This window comes from Eschrichtius robustus, chromosome 4, assembly GCF_028021215.1.
Source record: "Eschrichtius robustus isolate mEscRob2 chromosome 4, mEscRob2.pri, whole genome shotgun sequence".
NCBI classification, from domain to species: domain Eukaryota; kingdom Metazoa; phylum Chordata; class Mammalia; order Artiodactyla; family Eschrichtiidae; genus Eschrichtius; species Eschrichtius robustus.
The window spans coordinates 108,252,426-108,269,449 of NC_090827.1; the positions used below are offsets into that span (position 1 = coordinate 108,252,426).

The 17,024-nt window shown below is 41.0% G+C and overlaps 1 protein-coding gene across 9 annotated transcripts in view; it reads left to right on the top strand.

Annotated features, from left to right (window-relative positions):
• LDB2 (LIM domain binding 2) overlaps nucleotides 1–17,024 on the top strand; it is a 377,580-nt gene that overhangs the window by 54,674 nt on the left and 305,882 nt on the right. Inside the window, exon 1 of one of the 9 annotated variants that reach the window (XM_068543189.1) lies at nucleotides 4,463–4,547. The exons of the other annotated variants lie outside the window; for them this stretch is intronic. Within the exon in view, the coding sequence (XP_068399290.1) occupies nucleotides 4,479–4,547 (69 nt within the window). The 5' untranslated portion in view covers nucleotides 4,463–4,478. Of the gene's footprint in view, nucleotides 1–4,462; nucleotides 4,548–17,024 lie in introns of those variants that run through there. 9 annotated transcript variants of the gene reach the window in all.

The following is a 17,024-nucleotide window of genomic DNA, read 5'->3' on the forward strand; positions in this document are numbered from 1 at the left end:
GAAATTATGGTGGACTTTCTTCTTCTCTTTGCAATATGTCCTCTTTGTTGAAGTGTAATGATAACAATTTCCCTTTATAGTAAACATACTCTGCTAGACTTCATGAGTTTGATACACATTCGTTCACTTTATCCTCACAATAGCTATATAACAGGTAAGGAAACTGAGGCACTGAGAGTTGAGAGCTTAGATTCCAACCTGGGAATCTAACTCTATGCCCAGTTGTTCCTTCAGAGAGAGAAACTGGTCTGGTTTTAAAAATACAAATCCAAGCAATGGTCTCCAGAGTTCAAGCTCCATGTCTTGTTGGTAAGATGGAGATCTTAATAATATCCACTGCCCGAAGGTTGCTGCAGAAAGTATCGAACATGATGATGTTTGTGAACGGTTTTTGTAAATTTTAAATTTCCACTCAAAAGTCAGTGATAGTGCATATTCAAAATATTTTGAGTGCCTTAGTCAACGTGTATATTAAGTAATTTTAAACATGTTTCTGTTGAGTGTGCAAATGTAAGTCAGCTAGTTTATATATTTTAAATAACTGTTAAGAACATAATTTTTTTAATTGATGAGAAACTGTACTGGATAAGGTCTATTTTGGAAATTAGTTTTTTCCTGTTGGGTCAGCTCCTCTTGGCTCTTTCTCCCTTTATCTCTCTGACCTTCTCAATCCCACCCATTGTGTGATTTTCTTGACTTTTTCCTTTCATTGAACAAGCCCCTTCAAGGTCAAGAAATTGCTCTAATTTGCACTTTGGAGGTATTTGGCAGCCAAAGGTTTAAATTCTCAACCAGCAATTGGGATGCTGGGCTCTGATTGCTTTATTATGCTTTATACCTGTTGACTATAAGTAAAAAATAATATGTGGAGTAGAATTACAAAGGTGACTCTTAAAAAGCATGTGGAAGGATTATGACCTTAAAACGTGCTCACCAAAGCCATGAAAATAGATGAGTTCCCAAGAGGTACCCAGCAATACCCCTTTATAGACTTCTAGAATGCATACATGAATTCCGCGTGGGCCTTGACGGACTCTTGGAGAAAATGGGGAAGAGTTTTGTGTTCTAAGAGTTTATGATGTTTTGGGTATGCAGCTGACATTTAATTTGGAAGTGGTCTGTTGAAAATGTCATCTGGTTTTCATTTGTAGGGGCCCACTTGAAAACGGGAAGTTGGACTCTGTGACCTCCTGGTTTCCTCCCAACTCTGAAGTTTTTGAGGTTGTTTGATTCTAAGATAAATGTAAAGTTGATTTTCCAGCCCAACAACCGATATTTGTGTAGGGCTTCAGAATTGACAAAACATTTTTCACACACTCCATCATCTTGTCTTCAAGAAGGGTAAAGGGAGAAACAAAGCCCTTGTTCAATCTAGGTTAGAACACATAGTATACAACACGGACGGTATATTTCTGGGTGTTGTTTGTAGTCAGTATGGAAAATAATACCTCTCGTTCAAAGGTAACTACGTGTGAATTAGAATCTTACTCACGAGCAACGTGTTCTAAAGGATTATCAAAACCTGTGAAGTAGGTGCACACATGATGGATAATGCCATCGAGAAAGGAGTTTCAGCAGGTGGGAGAATTTGAATAAATCATGTCATCATCTAATTTAAATATTTGATTCGTCTGCTTCAGATATTGAAAGGAAAATACTGATTTTTTTCTGGGACTCCACTCACATTTTCTATGTTCTAAAATGGACCTTAGTATACTGGGTGTGTTAGCTATGCTTTCCCTGGAAATTCAGGGCTGTTCAGAAATGTCAAGGCTAGCTATGGTTATGCCTGCCCTGAATTTTAAAAAATGTAATAATGGAATCGTTTTCTACAGGGACTAAGAAAAAAATGGTATTCTATAATTTTCCTTAGGGACTTGGGTAGATAAGACCAGGCATATGTGGTGTACCCAATCAAAACACAATTTCACAGGTTATGAGTTTGCATGAGATGCAGTCTATCTCATCTGGGTTTGAGTGTGCATGCAGAAACGGGGGACACTGATGCAACCGAACAAATACCCTTGGATCCTGTTCATTGAGGCTGTATTACTGGCACCAGTTCCTTCCTGGTAGGGTCTTCTAGGGGTTGATCAGGGAGCTGTGAGCTGAAAATGGGACATCGCCCCACTTGCTTCAGGAAGAAGAGAAGGAGGTCTCTTTGTCCATTCTTAGATGAGAAGAATGGACATATTAAGAGCTCTTGTTTTCTTTTGTGTGTATTATGTATACTGCACCAAGTGCTATAATCCATTTGATAGTCTTTGTGAGTTGGGTATCTTCAGCTGAGACTGAGGTCAGAGTTCATGGTCTAATCTCTGTTCTGTCCTATCACTCACATAATCTGAAACCTCCATGTGGGATTAATAGACGTGCTACTCAAGCCACAAAGTCAACAGGGCCTTCCCTCTTTGACACTTTCTTCTCCCCAGTGTTGACCTTCTGTGAGTTTTCCTCTCTTATACCTTCCCAGATACATGACTGGGAAATATGAGATAGAAAACATTGGTATGCATTTTTGCATCAATTTTTATCAGGCCCATTCATAAAAGAATGTGTGGTGTGTACCTATTTACATCACTGTGATTATAGTACATACATAAACTTAGGTTACACTTTGTCACTTAAAGTCATGTCCCTGTGAAGTTTACCACTGGTGCTGAGGAGCCATTGGGTCCAGTACCTGACTTCACCATTATTGGCTGATGAGTTTGGAGCAAGTTACTCAACTTCTTAAATCCTTAACTCCTCAACTTTGAAGTGAGTATAACATTTCCTTTCTCTTTAAAAAAATTTTATTGAAGTATAGTTGATTTATAATGTTATGTTAATTTCTGCTTTAAAGCAAAGTGACTCAGTTATACATCTATATATTCTTTCTCATATTCTTTTCCACTGTGATTTGTCACAGGATATTGAATACAGTTCCCTGTGCTACACGGTAGGACCTTGTTGTTTGTCCATCCTATATACAATAGTTTGCATCTGCTAATCCCACACTCCCAATCCTTCCCTCCTCCACGCCCCCAACTTGGCAACCACAAGTCTGTCCCCTATGGCTGTGAGTCTGTTTCTGTTTTGTAGATAAGTTCATTTGTGTCGTATTTTAGATTCCACAGATAAGTGATATCATATGGCATTAGTCTTTCTGACTTACTTCATTTAGTATGATAATCTCTAGGCCCATCCATGTTGCTGCAAATGGCATCATTTCATTAATTGTTATGGCTGAGTAATATTCCATTGTATACATGTACCACATCTTTTTTTTATCCTTTCATCTGTCGATGGACTTTTAGGTTGTTTCCATGTCTTTGCTGTTGTGAATACTGCTGCTATGAACATAGGGGTGCATGTCTGAATTATAGTTTTGACTTGATATATGCCCAGGAATGGGATTCCTGGATCTATAATATTTCCTTTCTGATAGGATTGTTGCAAGGATAAAGAACACGGATGATTCTGCAGGTGCTTTGTAAGCTGAAGAGGTTATAGACACAGAAGGTATTAAATACACAAGGATTTGGAAGAACTTTGAAGTCCCTTTCAGTCCAAAGAATTAGTCATGAAAATGTTGGCCACTTTCAAAAAAGTGTGTGTGTATGCATGTGTGTGTGTATTTGTCTACTATTAGTGGACCTGTTCATAAGGAGCTAGATTCAGACAGAGGGGTTTCCTCATCTACAAATCAAGGATAATAATTTCTTCACATTTAAATAAGAAAATGGACATGAGGCTCATAGCACAAGGCCTGGCACATAAGTAACTCTCAAAAACAGTATTTTTCAGTTGAAAATTTCATTTTGAGTATCTGTTTTACCATTAATTAGCTGCCCACTCCCAGCTAATCATGACAAATTCCTTAACTTGGACAAATAAATTGTGACACATTCCTTAACTGGGGAAGATGACTTAATCTTCTCAGCCTCAGTTTCCCCTTATGTCATGAAGGTCATTCCCAGCACGTGGAGGTGTAGCCACACTTCCATATAAGCATGTGTAGTACGCATCCAGAAAGTAAGAAGCTCAAAAAGCTTGGAGTTCTCTTTGCCTTCCTTCCACTCCCATTGTCGGGAATGGCGTTTTTGAGACTTGCCTGCAGGACACACTTGGGAAAGTTACTTAACTCTCTTGTGGGACTTTCTCACTCACAGCACAATTCCAACTATACTCAATATCTTGAAGTAGCCTATAATGGAAGAGAATGTAAAAAAAGAATATATATATATATGTATCTGAATCGCTTTGCTGTACCTCTGAAACTAACACAACATTGTAAATCAACTATATTTCAATAAAAATTAAAAACAAAACAAAAACAGAAACAACCCACAAAGGCAAATGGAGCCTTCTGGGGCCAAGTCACTGATACGGCCATTCCTGTCAGACCTTTAGGCTATATTCTTCCAAAATGCATGAACTATGTTTTTGCTTTTTATTCTTCACTCAGTGCTCGGCTGGCTGAATCCTTTATTAGCATGAACGAAGAACAGATTATGGTCCTCCCACTGGAAGTCACCTGCTTGGCAGGCAGGGAAATGGTTGAGGTGAGTGTGTGACATCAGTGTGTGTCGGGGGTTTTGCAGTGAGATGTGCCCCCCAGTGTGTCCCCTGGAGGGTGACAGTCCACTCTGGGTGTCCTTCTGTAAATACTCACCAAGAAGCGCACTCACATCCCAAGGGTGCCTCCTAAATCACGGCGCACAGCTCAAGCTGCAGGTTTCACAGACGTGGATCTTGTGTCTTTAAAGGCCAAAAGGGAGCCACCAGTGTGCTCATGAAATCAAGTTTAGGAGCTGCTTTTCCAGATGTGGAGCCACAGAAATGTCAATACAGGTGGGGAAAATGCCCTTGTGGTCACACAGCAAGGGATTTGAGGTTGGGGCCTGGGTAAAGGAAAGGCAGCTGAGTTTGATTCTCTGTTTCTGTTGCAAGCTGATCTCCACTCCTCATTCCCCCTCATTGGAGGAGGGTAGCCTCTTTCAGCATAGGAGCTGGGATGAGCCTTTCCTTTTTTTTTTTGCATGTTCAGTGTTTTTATTTAATTAATTAATTTATTTAAATTTATTTATTTATTTTTAGCCGTGTTGGGTCTTCGTTGCGGTGCGTGGGCTTCTCATTGCCGTGGCTTCTCTTGCTGCAGAGCATGGGCTCTAGGTGCACGGGCTTCAGTAGTTGTGGCACGCAGGCTCAGTAGTTGTGGCTTGCGGGCTCTAGAGCGCAGGCTCAGTAGTTGTGGCACGTGGGCTTACTTGCTTCATGGCATGTGGGATCTTCCCAGACCAGGGCTTGAACCCGTGTCCCCTGCATTAACAGGCAGATTCTTAACCACTGCCCCAGCAGGGAAGTCCCTTCAGTGTTTTTAATAAACTACCAATCTGCAATTAGGAGAAGCAATGTGTGCAGATACATTGGTTCATGATTTCAGACATATAGTACATCCTGTAGGCCAGCATCCAACACCTCATAGGTGTTGTCTCAGTTGGAGGTTCACCTGGATCCTCAATAGGCCACTCTGTTGTGCTATAAGGCAAGCTGCTGGTTGAGGCATGGAGAGAGTATGAGATACCACTTCACACCCATTAGGATGGGCACTGCTAGTGTTGGAGGGTCTCCTGTGGAGGCAAGGGGTGGCTGTGGCTCACCGTGGGGAGGGGGACGCTGGCAGCAGAAGTTCTGGGAAGTACTCCTTGGCGTGAGCCCTCCCAGAGTCTGCCATTAGCCCCACCAAAGAGCCAGGTAGGCTCCAGTGTTGGGTCGCCTCAGGCCAAACAACCAACAGGGAGGGAACCCGGCCCCACCCATCAGCAGACAAGTGGATAAAGTTTTACTGAGCTCTGCCCACCAGAGCAACACCCAGCTCTACCCACCACCAGTCCTTCCCATCAGGAAGCTTACACAAGCCTCTTAGATAGCCTCATCCACCAGAGGGCAGACAGCAGAAGCAAGAAGAACTACAATCCTGCACCTTGTGGAACAAAAACCACATTCACAGAAAGATAGACAAGACGAAAAGTCAGAGGGCTATGTACCAGATGAAGGAACAAGATAAAACCCCAGAAAAACAACTAAATGAAGTGGAGATAGGAAACCTTCTAGAAAAAGAATTCAGAATAATGATAGTGAAGATGAGCCAGGACCTCAGAAAAAGAATGGAGGCAAAGATCGAGAAGATGCGAGAAATGTTTAACAAAGACCTGGAAGAATTAAAGAACAAACACTTAGAAGAATTAAAGAACAAACAAACAGAGATGAACAATACAATAACTGAAATGAAAAATACACTAGAAGGCATCCATAGCAGAATGACTGAGGTAGAAGAATGGATAAGTGACCTGGAAGACAGAATGGTGGGATTCACTGCCGCAAAACGGGATAAAGAAAAAAGAATGAAAAGAAATGAAGACAGCCTAAGCAACCTCTGGGGCAACATTAAACGCACCAACATTCGCATTATAGGGGTCTCAGAAGGAGAAGAGAGAGAGAAAGGACCCAAGAAAATATTTGAAGAGATTGTAGTCCTGGGATGAGCCTTTTTTTTTTATTTAGATTAATACATTTATTTATTTATTTTTAGCACCTTTAATTATTATTTATTTATTTTTTGGGTTGTGTTGGGTCTTCGTTTCTGTGCGAGGGCTTCCTCTAGCTGTGGCAAGCAGGGGCCACTCTTCATCGCGGTGTGCAGGCCTCTCACTATCGTGGCCTCTCTTGTGGAGCACAGGCTCCAGACGCGCAGGCTCAGCAGTTGTGGCTCACGGGCCTAGTTGCTCCGCGGCATGTGGGATCTTCCCAGACCAGGGCTCGAGCCCATGTCCCCTGCATTGGCAGGCAGATTCTCAACCACTGTGCCACCAGGGAGGCCCTGGGATGAGCCTTTTGATGAAAAGTGGAAATCCTGGATTCTATGTCAGAAAACGTCCACGTAGTGAGAAAGGTCACATTGCTCAAGAAGATGCCTACAAATCTGGATTGTTTCTATTAACAAGGCTTTGATTTTCTTTACATTCAAATGGAGTCAAGTTTCCTTTACTGCAAAAAGCCTTATTTTGCACCTTCTCTGTGTCCCAGTTCTGTGAGATGCCATTGAAGTACAGAGCCTTGTCTCTGCCTTCAGAGATCACTCAGTCTCAGACAAAAGTTTTCTGCTTTATAGAACTCACTGAATGTGCATCACATACCTTCCACATATGAGCCAGAGTGCTGAGTGCTGGGAAGCTTGAATATGAAGGACTCATTCCTGCTTAACACACCACTCCAAAGTTTAGTGGCTTGAAACAACCACTGTTTTATTTGCTCTGAATCCTGTGCCCTGACAACTTTGGCTGCACTGAGTTTGGTGGCCCTTCTGCTGTTCTCTCCTGGGACCACTGATGTGACTGTAGTCTTCTGGCAGCTCCTTTGGGGCTGGTTGGTCACAGGTGGCCTCACGTACATGTCTGGCAGTTGGTGTTGGGTGTCAATGGGACCACGTGCCTCCAGTAGGCTAGCTCATGCTTTTTCATGGGGAGACAGCATTTCAAGAAAGCAATCCCAGTGTACAAGTGACTGTTAAATCTGTGCTTTCATCCTGTTTACTAATGTTCTGTGGACCAAAGCAAGTCATGCAGTCAAGCCCAGAGTCAACAGAGGAAGAGACTATGCCAAGACATGGATCCAGGAGGTATCATTCACTGGGGGCCACCATTGTAACAATCAACCACAGGCTCTGACCCCCTGTTTGCCCATGCCGGTGTGGGGCTTGATGCTTCACATATGTTATTTTATTAAATTTATATGATAGTTCTTGGAGGTAGATATTATTATTCCAAGTTTTCTGAGGTTAGTTGAGTTACCTAAGTTCATACAGAATGTAAATGGCCAGGATTTTAACACTGAACTGTATAGTTCCATGGAACTATGATGGACACAGGCATGGACAAGCAACGATTTCAGGAACAAAAGATGAGATAAAGAATTGTATCAGGCAGGTGATGGTTGTTTAGCAGCTTAGTGTGTGTTAAAGGTTGATCAACCATAAGGGCTAATAATTCAGGAATGTCTTCAGTGAGTTCTAGAGATTTTAATTAGATCTTCCTACAAATGGGAAGCATCAGGCTTTGGTTATGAAAAGAGCTAAGTTCAAAATCTGGTAATGCTACTTCTAGTATGTGATTATTTAAATTTTATGAGCCTCAGTCATCTTCTTTTTAAAATTTTGTTCTAAGGATTTAATGATTGCATGTCTGTAAAATTCTGAACACAGCATTCGTACCTCGATGGAACTCAGTAAGTGGCAGGCATGAATGATTTGAGTAGGAAAATGGCAGAGGAAAAAGGAGAGGGTATTGTAGGCAAGGAGAGCCATGCTGGGAAGCAAGAGGAGATCTGATAGCAGGGATGACCTTGGGCTCTGTCTGAGTGGTGAGAACTGCCAGTTTACAGCAGTGATCAATAGAAAGTAGCAAAGATTACATAAGATAAAGCTCAAGTTTGGAGGGCCTTGATGTCCATGCAGAGGAGGTAAATTTGCCAAGTTGGAAAACAAGGATCCTATGGGCAGCCTTGGCACCTGGGAGTAACTAAGATGTGCATGTGATTGCAAACTCAGGCATCCTCAGAGCCCAGTGGGTTTCCCACTGTACAAGTTCATCCCCCTAGCCAAGCTTTTTAATCAGTTCAAATGAGTTTTTGCTTTGAGTCCCATAAACACAATAATTTGAGTTTCTTCAAACATTGGGAGTGAGGCTAATAGCAGAACGGCAATCCGCTTCTTTCTTTGTTAATGACCTTGGCTCACACCATGGGCACGACGATTCATATGGTCATTGTCAGTACAAAATTCAGGTTTCTTTTTCTTTTTTTTTTTTTTTTAAATTTATTTATTTATGGCTGTGTTGGGTCCTCGCCTCTGTGCGAGGGCTTTCTCCAGCTGTGGCAAGTGGGGGCCACTCTTCATCGCGGTGCACGGGCCTCTCACTATGGTGGCCTCTCCTGTTGGGGAGCACAGGCTCCAGACGCGCAGGCTCAGCAATTGTGGCTCACGGGCCCAGTTGCTCCGCGGCACGCGGGATCCTCCCAGACCAGGGCCCGAACCCGTGTGCCCTGCATTGGCAGGCAGATTCTCAACCACTGCGCCACCAGGGAAGCCCCAGGTTTCTTTTACTGATTGAATCTCGCTGTGAAGTACCAGACAGCAATGCCTTGGAGCAGAACAGAAGAGCCCGGTGTGCACATTTCTTCCCATTCTAAGGACAGATATCTGGTGTAGCTCAGAGGAGAATCCTACCTCTGAAAAATTGGGTATATCTTTGAGTCACCTTGAAAACAAAATACCACACCTACAGATGGCTGAAATGATAGAGACTGCTAACATCAAATGTTGGTGAGAATGTAGAGCAATTAGGACTATTATATATTGGTGATGGTGGTATAAAATGATACAACCACTTTGGAAAACTCTTTGGCAGTTCTTCATGGAATGAAACTTACACCTACCCCTATGACCCAACAATTTCACTCTTAGGTATTTACCCAAGAGAAATAAAAACTTATATCCACAGAAAGACTTGTACAAGAATATCTATAGCAGCTTAAAATAAATAATGGCCAGAAATCATGGCAGAAAAAGGGTTGAACAATTTGGGTTTGTCCTTATAATGGAACAGTACTCAGCAATAAAAGGGAATGAACCACAATACATATAATGGCATTGAAGAATCTTAAAAAGTTATGTTACATGAAACAAACCAGAACAAAAGAGTATGAAGTGATAATTCCATTTATATGAACTTCAAGAACAGGGGAGTATGTCTATGACAATTGACCAGAACATTGGCTACCTTTGGGGTGGGGATAGAATTGACTGATAAGGAGTCTAGGAGAATTTTTTAGGGTGATATAAAGGTTCACATTTTGATAAGGATGGTGGCTACATAAGTACATATATTTTTCAAATCTCAAACTGTAAACTTGAGATTGATGTATTGATATTTCATGGTTACATAAATATGACCTTGATTTTAAAAATCAAAGCCCATATTCTTAAATGTAGGAGACACTTGAAAGGAGATCTTCCTTCATTGTGTTTGTGGTATAGAAACCAACCCATTGGGCTCAAGGTTTAAATTCCATCTGTACTGTATACTGTCTCCATGCTTTTGGGCTAGTTACTTAGCCTCTCTAAATTTCAGATTCCTCTTCTGAAATATAGGGAGAGTATATTCATTTATTCTTTCAATCAATAATCCCAAGTGCCACTTACTGTGTAGATGCTGGGAATAGGATAGTGGACAAGAGAGACCCTTCCCTTCCCTAATGGATCCTACCTTCTAAGGCTGGTGCCTATAGGGGTTAAGACAACATCTGGAAATCCTGGTGGTGAAAGTTTGACATTTCGTTCACTTTTTTTCCAAAACACATTACAGGTAAACACTTAGGTTTGTGAACTTTTGCAAAGTTTACTTATTCTTGCAACATTTATTTATAAACCCCAATCTGAGGTTTATCCTATCTGATCTTTCATCACTATTTCAATTTTTGTATCAGTAAAACAGAAATATTCAAGTTGTGGAATCGTATAGTAGGTGCTCAGTTAGGTAAGTTTTCCTGAGACCCTCAACTTACAGGATTTGTCTAAATTTTTCCCATGGTCTTGCAATTTCGCTTTATAGGAAGGTGAGAGGTTCTCAACTTCACCCCACCCAACTCCTGTGTCATTTATGTCCCCATTTGTCAGCAGTGTTCGTGGCACTTACAGAGGTCCCTCAATTCTGACTGTCCTAATCTGAGCAATAGCCTTTCTCAAAGCATTGTGGGTAGATTGTTAAAATGCTGCTCAAAATTCAAAACCACCTACTTATTTTTATTTTAATCAATTTCAAGACTTAGGGTATTTTGTTTCACTATGAATTTTGATGTTACACTGTAAAAGTAGAGTTAGTGCAATATGCTTAGCAAAAACCAAAATCATAATCATTTTCTTTAAAGAATGTTATAGCTTAAAAACTAGTTTTTGATCTAGTTTAAGGAATATAACCTGAATTCCTTTACATTTCAGTGTCATATAAGATGTCGAAATGCAATGTTGTTACATAAGAATAACTAAGATATTCTCCTTTCCCTGTAATTTCATCAGTATTATCTTCCCCCTTTTCCCCTATTAGTCAAATTCTAGCTAGCCTAGCTCTCCTAATTATAAGCTGGGCAGGGATCATAGGTTATTTAACTTCTCACTGTACTAGCTTTCTTTCCATAAAATGGTGACAATAACAGTACTTCTGCCTTGGGATTGTGAAGACGAAAGAACATAATATGTGGTGTAAAATATTGATACTTTCCACATTACCTGGAACACAGCAAGCATTTAATAAATATATTAATAGCTGTTATTATTTTTATTATCCTTTGATTCAGTTAGGATTAGGGCAACTGTGAGTGACAGAATAATATCCCAAATCATAGTGTTTTAAACAAGTTGGAAGTTTAGTTATTGTTCACATGAATGTAGGCAATCCAGGGCTGGTATAGATGCACCAGGATCAATGAGGACCAATACTTCTTTCCTGAGTGCTGCCAACTTCAACACACAGGTCCTACTCCGTCCAAGATGGCTGATCCAGGTCTGGCCATCCTGTATCAGTGCACAGAAAGGAAGGGAAAAGGGAAGGGTATGCCCCCTTCCTTTAAGGGCATCTCCCAGTAGATGCACACAGTACTTTAACCGACACCCCATTGGCCACATGGTCACACTTGTTGCTGGTGAGACCAGAATATATAGACTATTGTATTTTCTGGGCAGTCAAGCGCTTAGATAATATTACTGAGAAAGAAGGGGACAACTAGCACCTTTGCTCTGTCACATTCTTTATAGCATAAACCACGTTCTTTTATGAAGTTGTCCTCAGCTACTTGGATTCCTTAGTTGTTTCTTTCCTCTTAGAACACTCAGGAATACACCATCCTGAGTCTGCCTTTTCTTATCACCAACACCACTACTATCACTGCCTCTGTCCAAGCCACCATCCTCTGGCCCAGGATTATTGTAGCGGCCACCAATGGGACTTCTGCTGCCACCATTTTTTCCACACAATAGGCAGAGTAAGCTTTTGAAAATGTAGGTCAGATCATGTCTCTTTTCTCTTCAAGACCTTCCAATGGCTTCTCATATTACTGCGAAGAAAATCTCAAATCTTTGCCCTGCCGTCTGAGATCTATAGGACCCGGCTCCTCTCTTACTGTGACTTTGTTGCCCTCCCCCTCACTATATATACTCCAGCCGCACCAGCCTCCTGGCTGCTTTTTCTACTCCAAAGGAAGGTACAATCTTTCCTTAAGGTCTTTGCACTCAAAACAGAAAGACAAGCTCAGTGAGGCTAAGTTGCCCAAGGCCATGCTGCTTAGAAGTAATGGAGCCAGGATCCAAAACCAGGTCAGTCTGCCTACACGTTCTGTATCTTTTTATTCAACCCCATTGCATAAATGCTTAATGACTGCCTGATTGCTCAGTAATAGATTCTCTGGAGGCCATCAATCCGTTCTGAGAAAAGGCTGCTCAGCATTTCTATGAGAGCCACAGGTTCTTTTGTGGGAGAAAACAAGGTCTTCTAGGATCTCTCTCTGCCAGAACCATTAGGAGCCCTTACTCTAGGCCCTGTAGCCGTAGAAAATAATAAGCATCATCAGGCCTGAGGTCAGCAGAAGCAAATTGGGTCAGCTATCTTCCTTTCATGGACCAAATGGAAAGATGCTCTCTGGGAGTTAAGGTTGGACCTCCTCAGGTCAGTGGACTCTTCTGCTGTTCTTTGTGCTGAATCATTTCCATTTGGGGCAAGCAAAATTAGATACAGTTCTTATCCCATTCACGGAGTTGCCTCTTTTGCTGAGCATTGAAATTGATTTAAAAGAAATGAAAAGGAACATGCTTGCCCTTAAGGACTTCATTTAGATCACTTGCTTAACCTGGGGAGAAGGTGGTTTTTTTGAGCTTCAGAGAATCTGAGATTCCTTTGAAATTATGTGTAAACTTTTGTGTGTCTAGATACGTGTATTTGTTTTTCTAGTGAGAGGAAGCAGAGCTTTTATCAAGTTCTCCGAGGGGTTTAGCACTCCGAAAATGGTGAGAACTCCTGGAAATAACAACTTCCCTAGATGCTTATTATTTATGTAGCACAGAGTATACACTCTATGTTATATCACTCCTTTTAATCCTCGAAACAACCCCGTGAGTTAGTATATTATCATAGTAATTTCATAGGTGCAAAAACAGGTCAGAGAGAATCAATTATTTTTTAATATCACACATAGATTTTAAGCCTGGGAATCACATTTCAAACCCAAATCTGTTATACTGCCAAGAATGGACTACGTTTTCATCTTGACATATATTTTACTAAAGCAGCCTATAGACACATGGTTTTAAAAATTAAATAGTACTTTGTAAAAACGTTTTCTTCTGCTTCCTGCATTGTCTCTTTCCTTTGGATTTTCCCCTCATTCTTTGTGTTCATTGCTCTGTTTTATGTTGGAAACTTTGCTTAAATCCGTGAATCCTTGGTTACCCTTTGATATTAAAGATGTGCTGCCCAAAAAGCTCATTACAAGCTCTGAGGGCAGGTAAAGCTTTTTGCCTCATGGGTCTCACCACTGGGAGATTGGGTAGCCAGCTGGCATTTTCACTGGAATGACCCACATGAGTTTCTAGAGTTTATTTTCCAGATCCTTTAAATTTCTCCAGGCAAGAACTTTCCAACTCCCTGCTTAGGGTGTATGAGACCTGCTGTTGGTAGGACGCGGGTAGCAGTTCTGGGTAGGTGGGAGGCGGGTGGGGAAGGGGACCTGATTCCTTAAGTACTCTATTATAAACAGAGCCCTTGTTTCCAATTCTATGCTTCACATACCTTCTTCAGGCACACATCCAACTTCTGAGCCTTTCTGGGGATCTGTGGGATAAACTAGCTCACCTTTCTTTGCTATCCCTCTCTGCAGGCTGCCATATCCTAGGTGTCTCCACTTTTAGTGTCGATATTACTACTTCTCCATTCAATTTCCGTCTTCCAAAATCGATTAAACTGTCTCATCTATTTCACCTCTTCCATTTCCTTTAACCCCTGGAGTTACACATTTTCTGTTCCTTCTTTGTCTCTTCAGATGGACTTTTTAAACAATGGATGTGGTCCTGCCACAATTCTAAAATGGAAGTTTCTAGGTTTGTTCTTCCCACTGTCATTCTACTACCTCTTGATATCTATCACATTCCATCCAGACTCTGAGAGGGTCACAAGAAAAACCTTCAAGCGATTCTGCCCTTAAGTGTCTTATAGTCTATCCCCTGATGAAATCATGCCATAGACTATGCACCTCGGATACGACCATGCGATTGCACATCCAAGAGGGAGATTACAGAGTGAGGGCTGGAAGTTTAGACTTTTCCTATGCAGAGGGATCCAGAAAGGTACACTTAGCGAGGTGGAGAGTGGTGTATCTAAAACTAGGGGAAAAATATGAGCAAAATCCTAAAGGCAGACAAGTTCAGGGAGAAAAAAGCAGTGTGTCTATCAGCTGACTTGAGGAAAGGAATGTACGAAAGGAAGTATTAATATGCAGATCCCGATTCCGCTAGGCACCAGGTGGAGTCAGGTCCTGAATGTTTGATTAGAAGTTTGGGTATGATTTTGTCCTAAGATGATGACTCGTCACTGACATCCTACAAACAGATGGTATAAAGAGTGTCTATAAGAACTCTTATGAAGGGTATGGGGGGATTCCTAGAAGGGAAGGATTGGAGACCAGAGAGAGAGATGGAAACATTCTGGGAAAGAGGAGAAAATAAAACTTTGAGATGGGAAGGAAAGGAAATGGTTTGGCAGAAGTTGGGGGGGGAGGGTGAGGCAAAGGAAAGATTCCAGGAAAAGACTGGAAGTCAGAGTCAAAGAGGAGAAAACCAGGTGTGCCTGACTGCCGGATGGGAGGAGAGGGTGTCACTTAGGACTTAATAGGCTGGAAAAATCACTTAAGGGTCTTGAGGTCTGGACCAACCAGGGCATGTCACATGAACAGGGTTATATCCCAGATGCTGGTAAATCTGGGCTTTTCCATGAATCTTTATGATTTCTGCTCCGATTTTTGTCCCCTGCCCCTCCAGTTATCAAAGTGCAAACATATGTGCAAAATTTTAGAATAAGAACAAGATAATGTTGTTGATTTTGCAGTTCAGGCAAAATGTGAATATTGAACTGTATGCAGACAAGAGAATTTTCATGATCTATTCACATTCCAGATTACTTTTTTTTTTTGCTGTTTTCAAAAATGAAGACTCTTCAACATTAATCTGCTTAGCAAATCTTATTAACTAAATTGAAAGCCTTGCAAACCTATTGCCAAGCATGTGAAAACTGTAGACTTTTCTTAACCTGTTATCCTGGTGTTCATCCTGGTTTTTGTTTTTTTTTTCCTACGTAGGTAGGAAACTTCTGAATATGTTGAAGCGCAAGGAATGAATGGCATTTTTTAGATGCATCTTAGTACTTATTTTTTTCACTTTTCATAACTGCAAATTCCCTTTGAAAATGTCAGCCTGCACCCAGCCTCTCCACATTGGCCATTCCGAAGCTGCCCTCCAGCTGTCTGGGTAATGCTGCCTGGAGTGGAGCTGCCCTCTCTGCCCACCAGGGGGATGGGCAGTGCCTCCGTGGAGATTCTTAAATGCTTTTTCTGTGGACGGGTTTGTGCTTTCTTGGGTCCTCATGGGGAATCTTCCTGTAGGTCCCCTCTCTGAGCCGTGATTATGATTGAACCACTCCACCAATCAAGCCTCGTTCCGTATTTAATCAATCTCGAATTACCCGCCAAGTCGTTGCAGTTCAAATGTCAGTCTTGAAGCCTCCCTAACTCTTTCCATTGGCATTTAACATACCTTTTCTGTTTTTTTTTTCTTTTCCTCTTTTTTTCTGATTGTCCAGACTCTTCCCAAAATGTTTAAGCTTGTTGAAAAAAAGCATATTTTGTCAAGCATTTGCAGTCATATAAATAAGCTAATGAATCAGAAACGGGCTTGGATTTCCCCCTTTCACTGCAGGCATTAGAGCTCAGGTTTGGCTGTTGCTGGAAATGCTTGGTAAAGAACTCTGTCTGTCTCTGGAACCGTCTGTGGGAGGAGCCCTGCTCACCAGAGGGAGGCAAAGGGAATTGCTGTGCACCAGAGAGATGTCTTTTGCATAACAATTTAATCCATCCACTTGCTGGTGAATATTCATATCCTAGGGGTAGAAGTTTCAGAATTTACAAATTTGTGGAAGTAGGAAATGTAGATCATCATCAGGTAAATGTAATAGTTACTTCTCTGTTTTAAATGGCCAGGATCACCAAAACTGAGTTTCATTTTTCTCCTTTTGCTTTTGTTTACACTGAAATTAAGGCTGGAAGGTTATAGATACTGAACTATTGGTAACAGATATGCTCTGATGACTTTCATTTTGTGATAAATATGATTTAAAGTCAGTTTGCTCAATTATGATCTAAGTATTGTTTTTGTCTTAATGTTATAGCTAGCTCTATCTATGTTCTATCTGCATATTTCTCTATTAATCAGTAATCCATAGATTAGATAGAACATTAGAGCTAAACCAATATTACTGATGCTAATGATATATATATACATAATTATTATAATATATAATGAATATATGTGTGTGTTTCATACATACACATGTCTAAAATCAGTTTTATGGGTTATTAATAAGTAAACTAAATTTGGAGTGCTTTAATTATATTAAGGCTTTCTAGAGAAAATGAAAAGAAAATTGCTATTTATTCATCTCTGTGGGAAAGAATTTGACTATATAACACATCTCATATATCATGTAATTCTCATAAAAACTCCGTGATGCAGATATGAGAAAACCAAATCACAGAGGGTGAAGGTCATTGCCCAAAATTGTTGAGCTGGGCTCAGGGTGTTTTTCTGTTTTACTAGAGACATGTGGTCCCTCCATCTCACTATAAGAACAGAATTAGAGCTAAACTGTGTGCCATCCTCATCTCCTTTA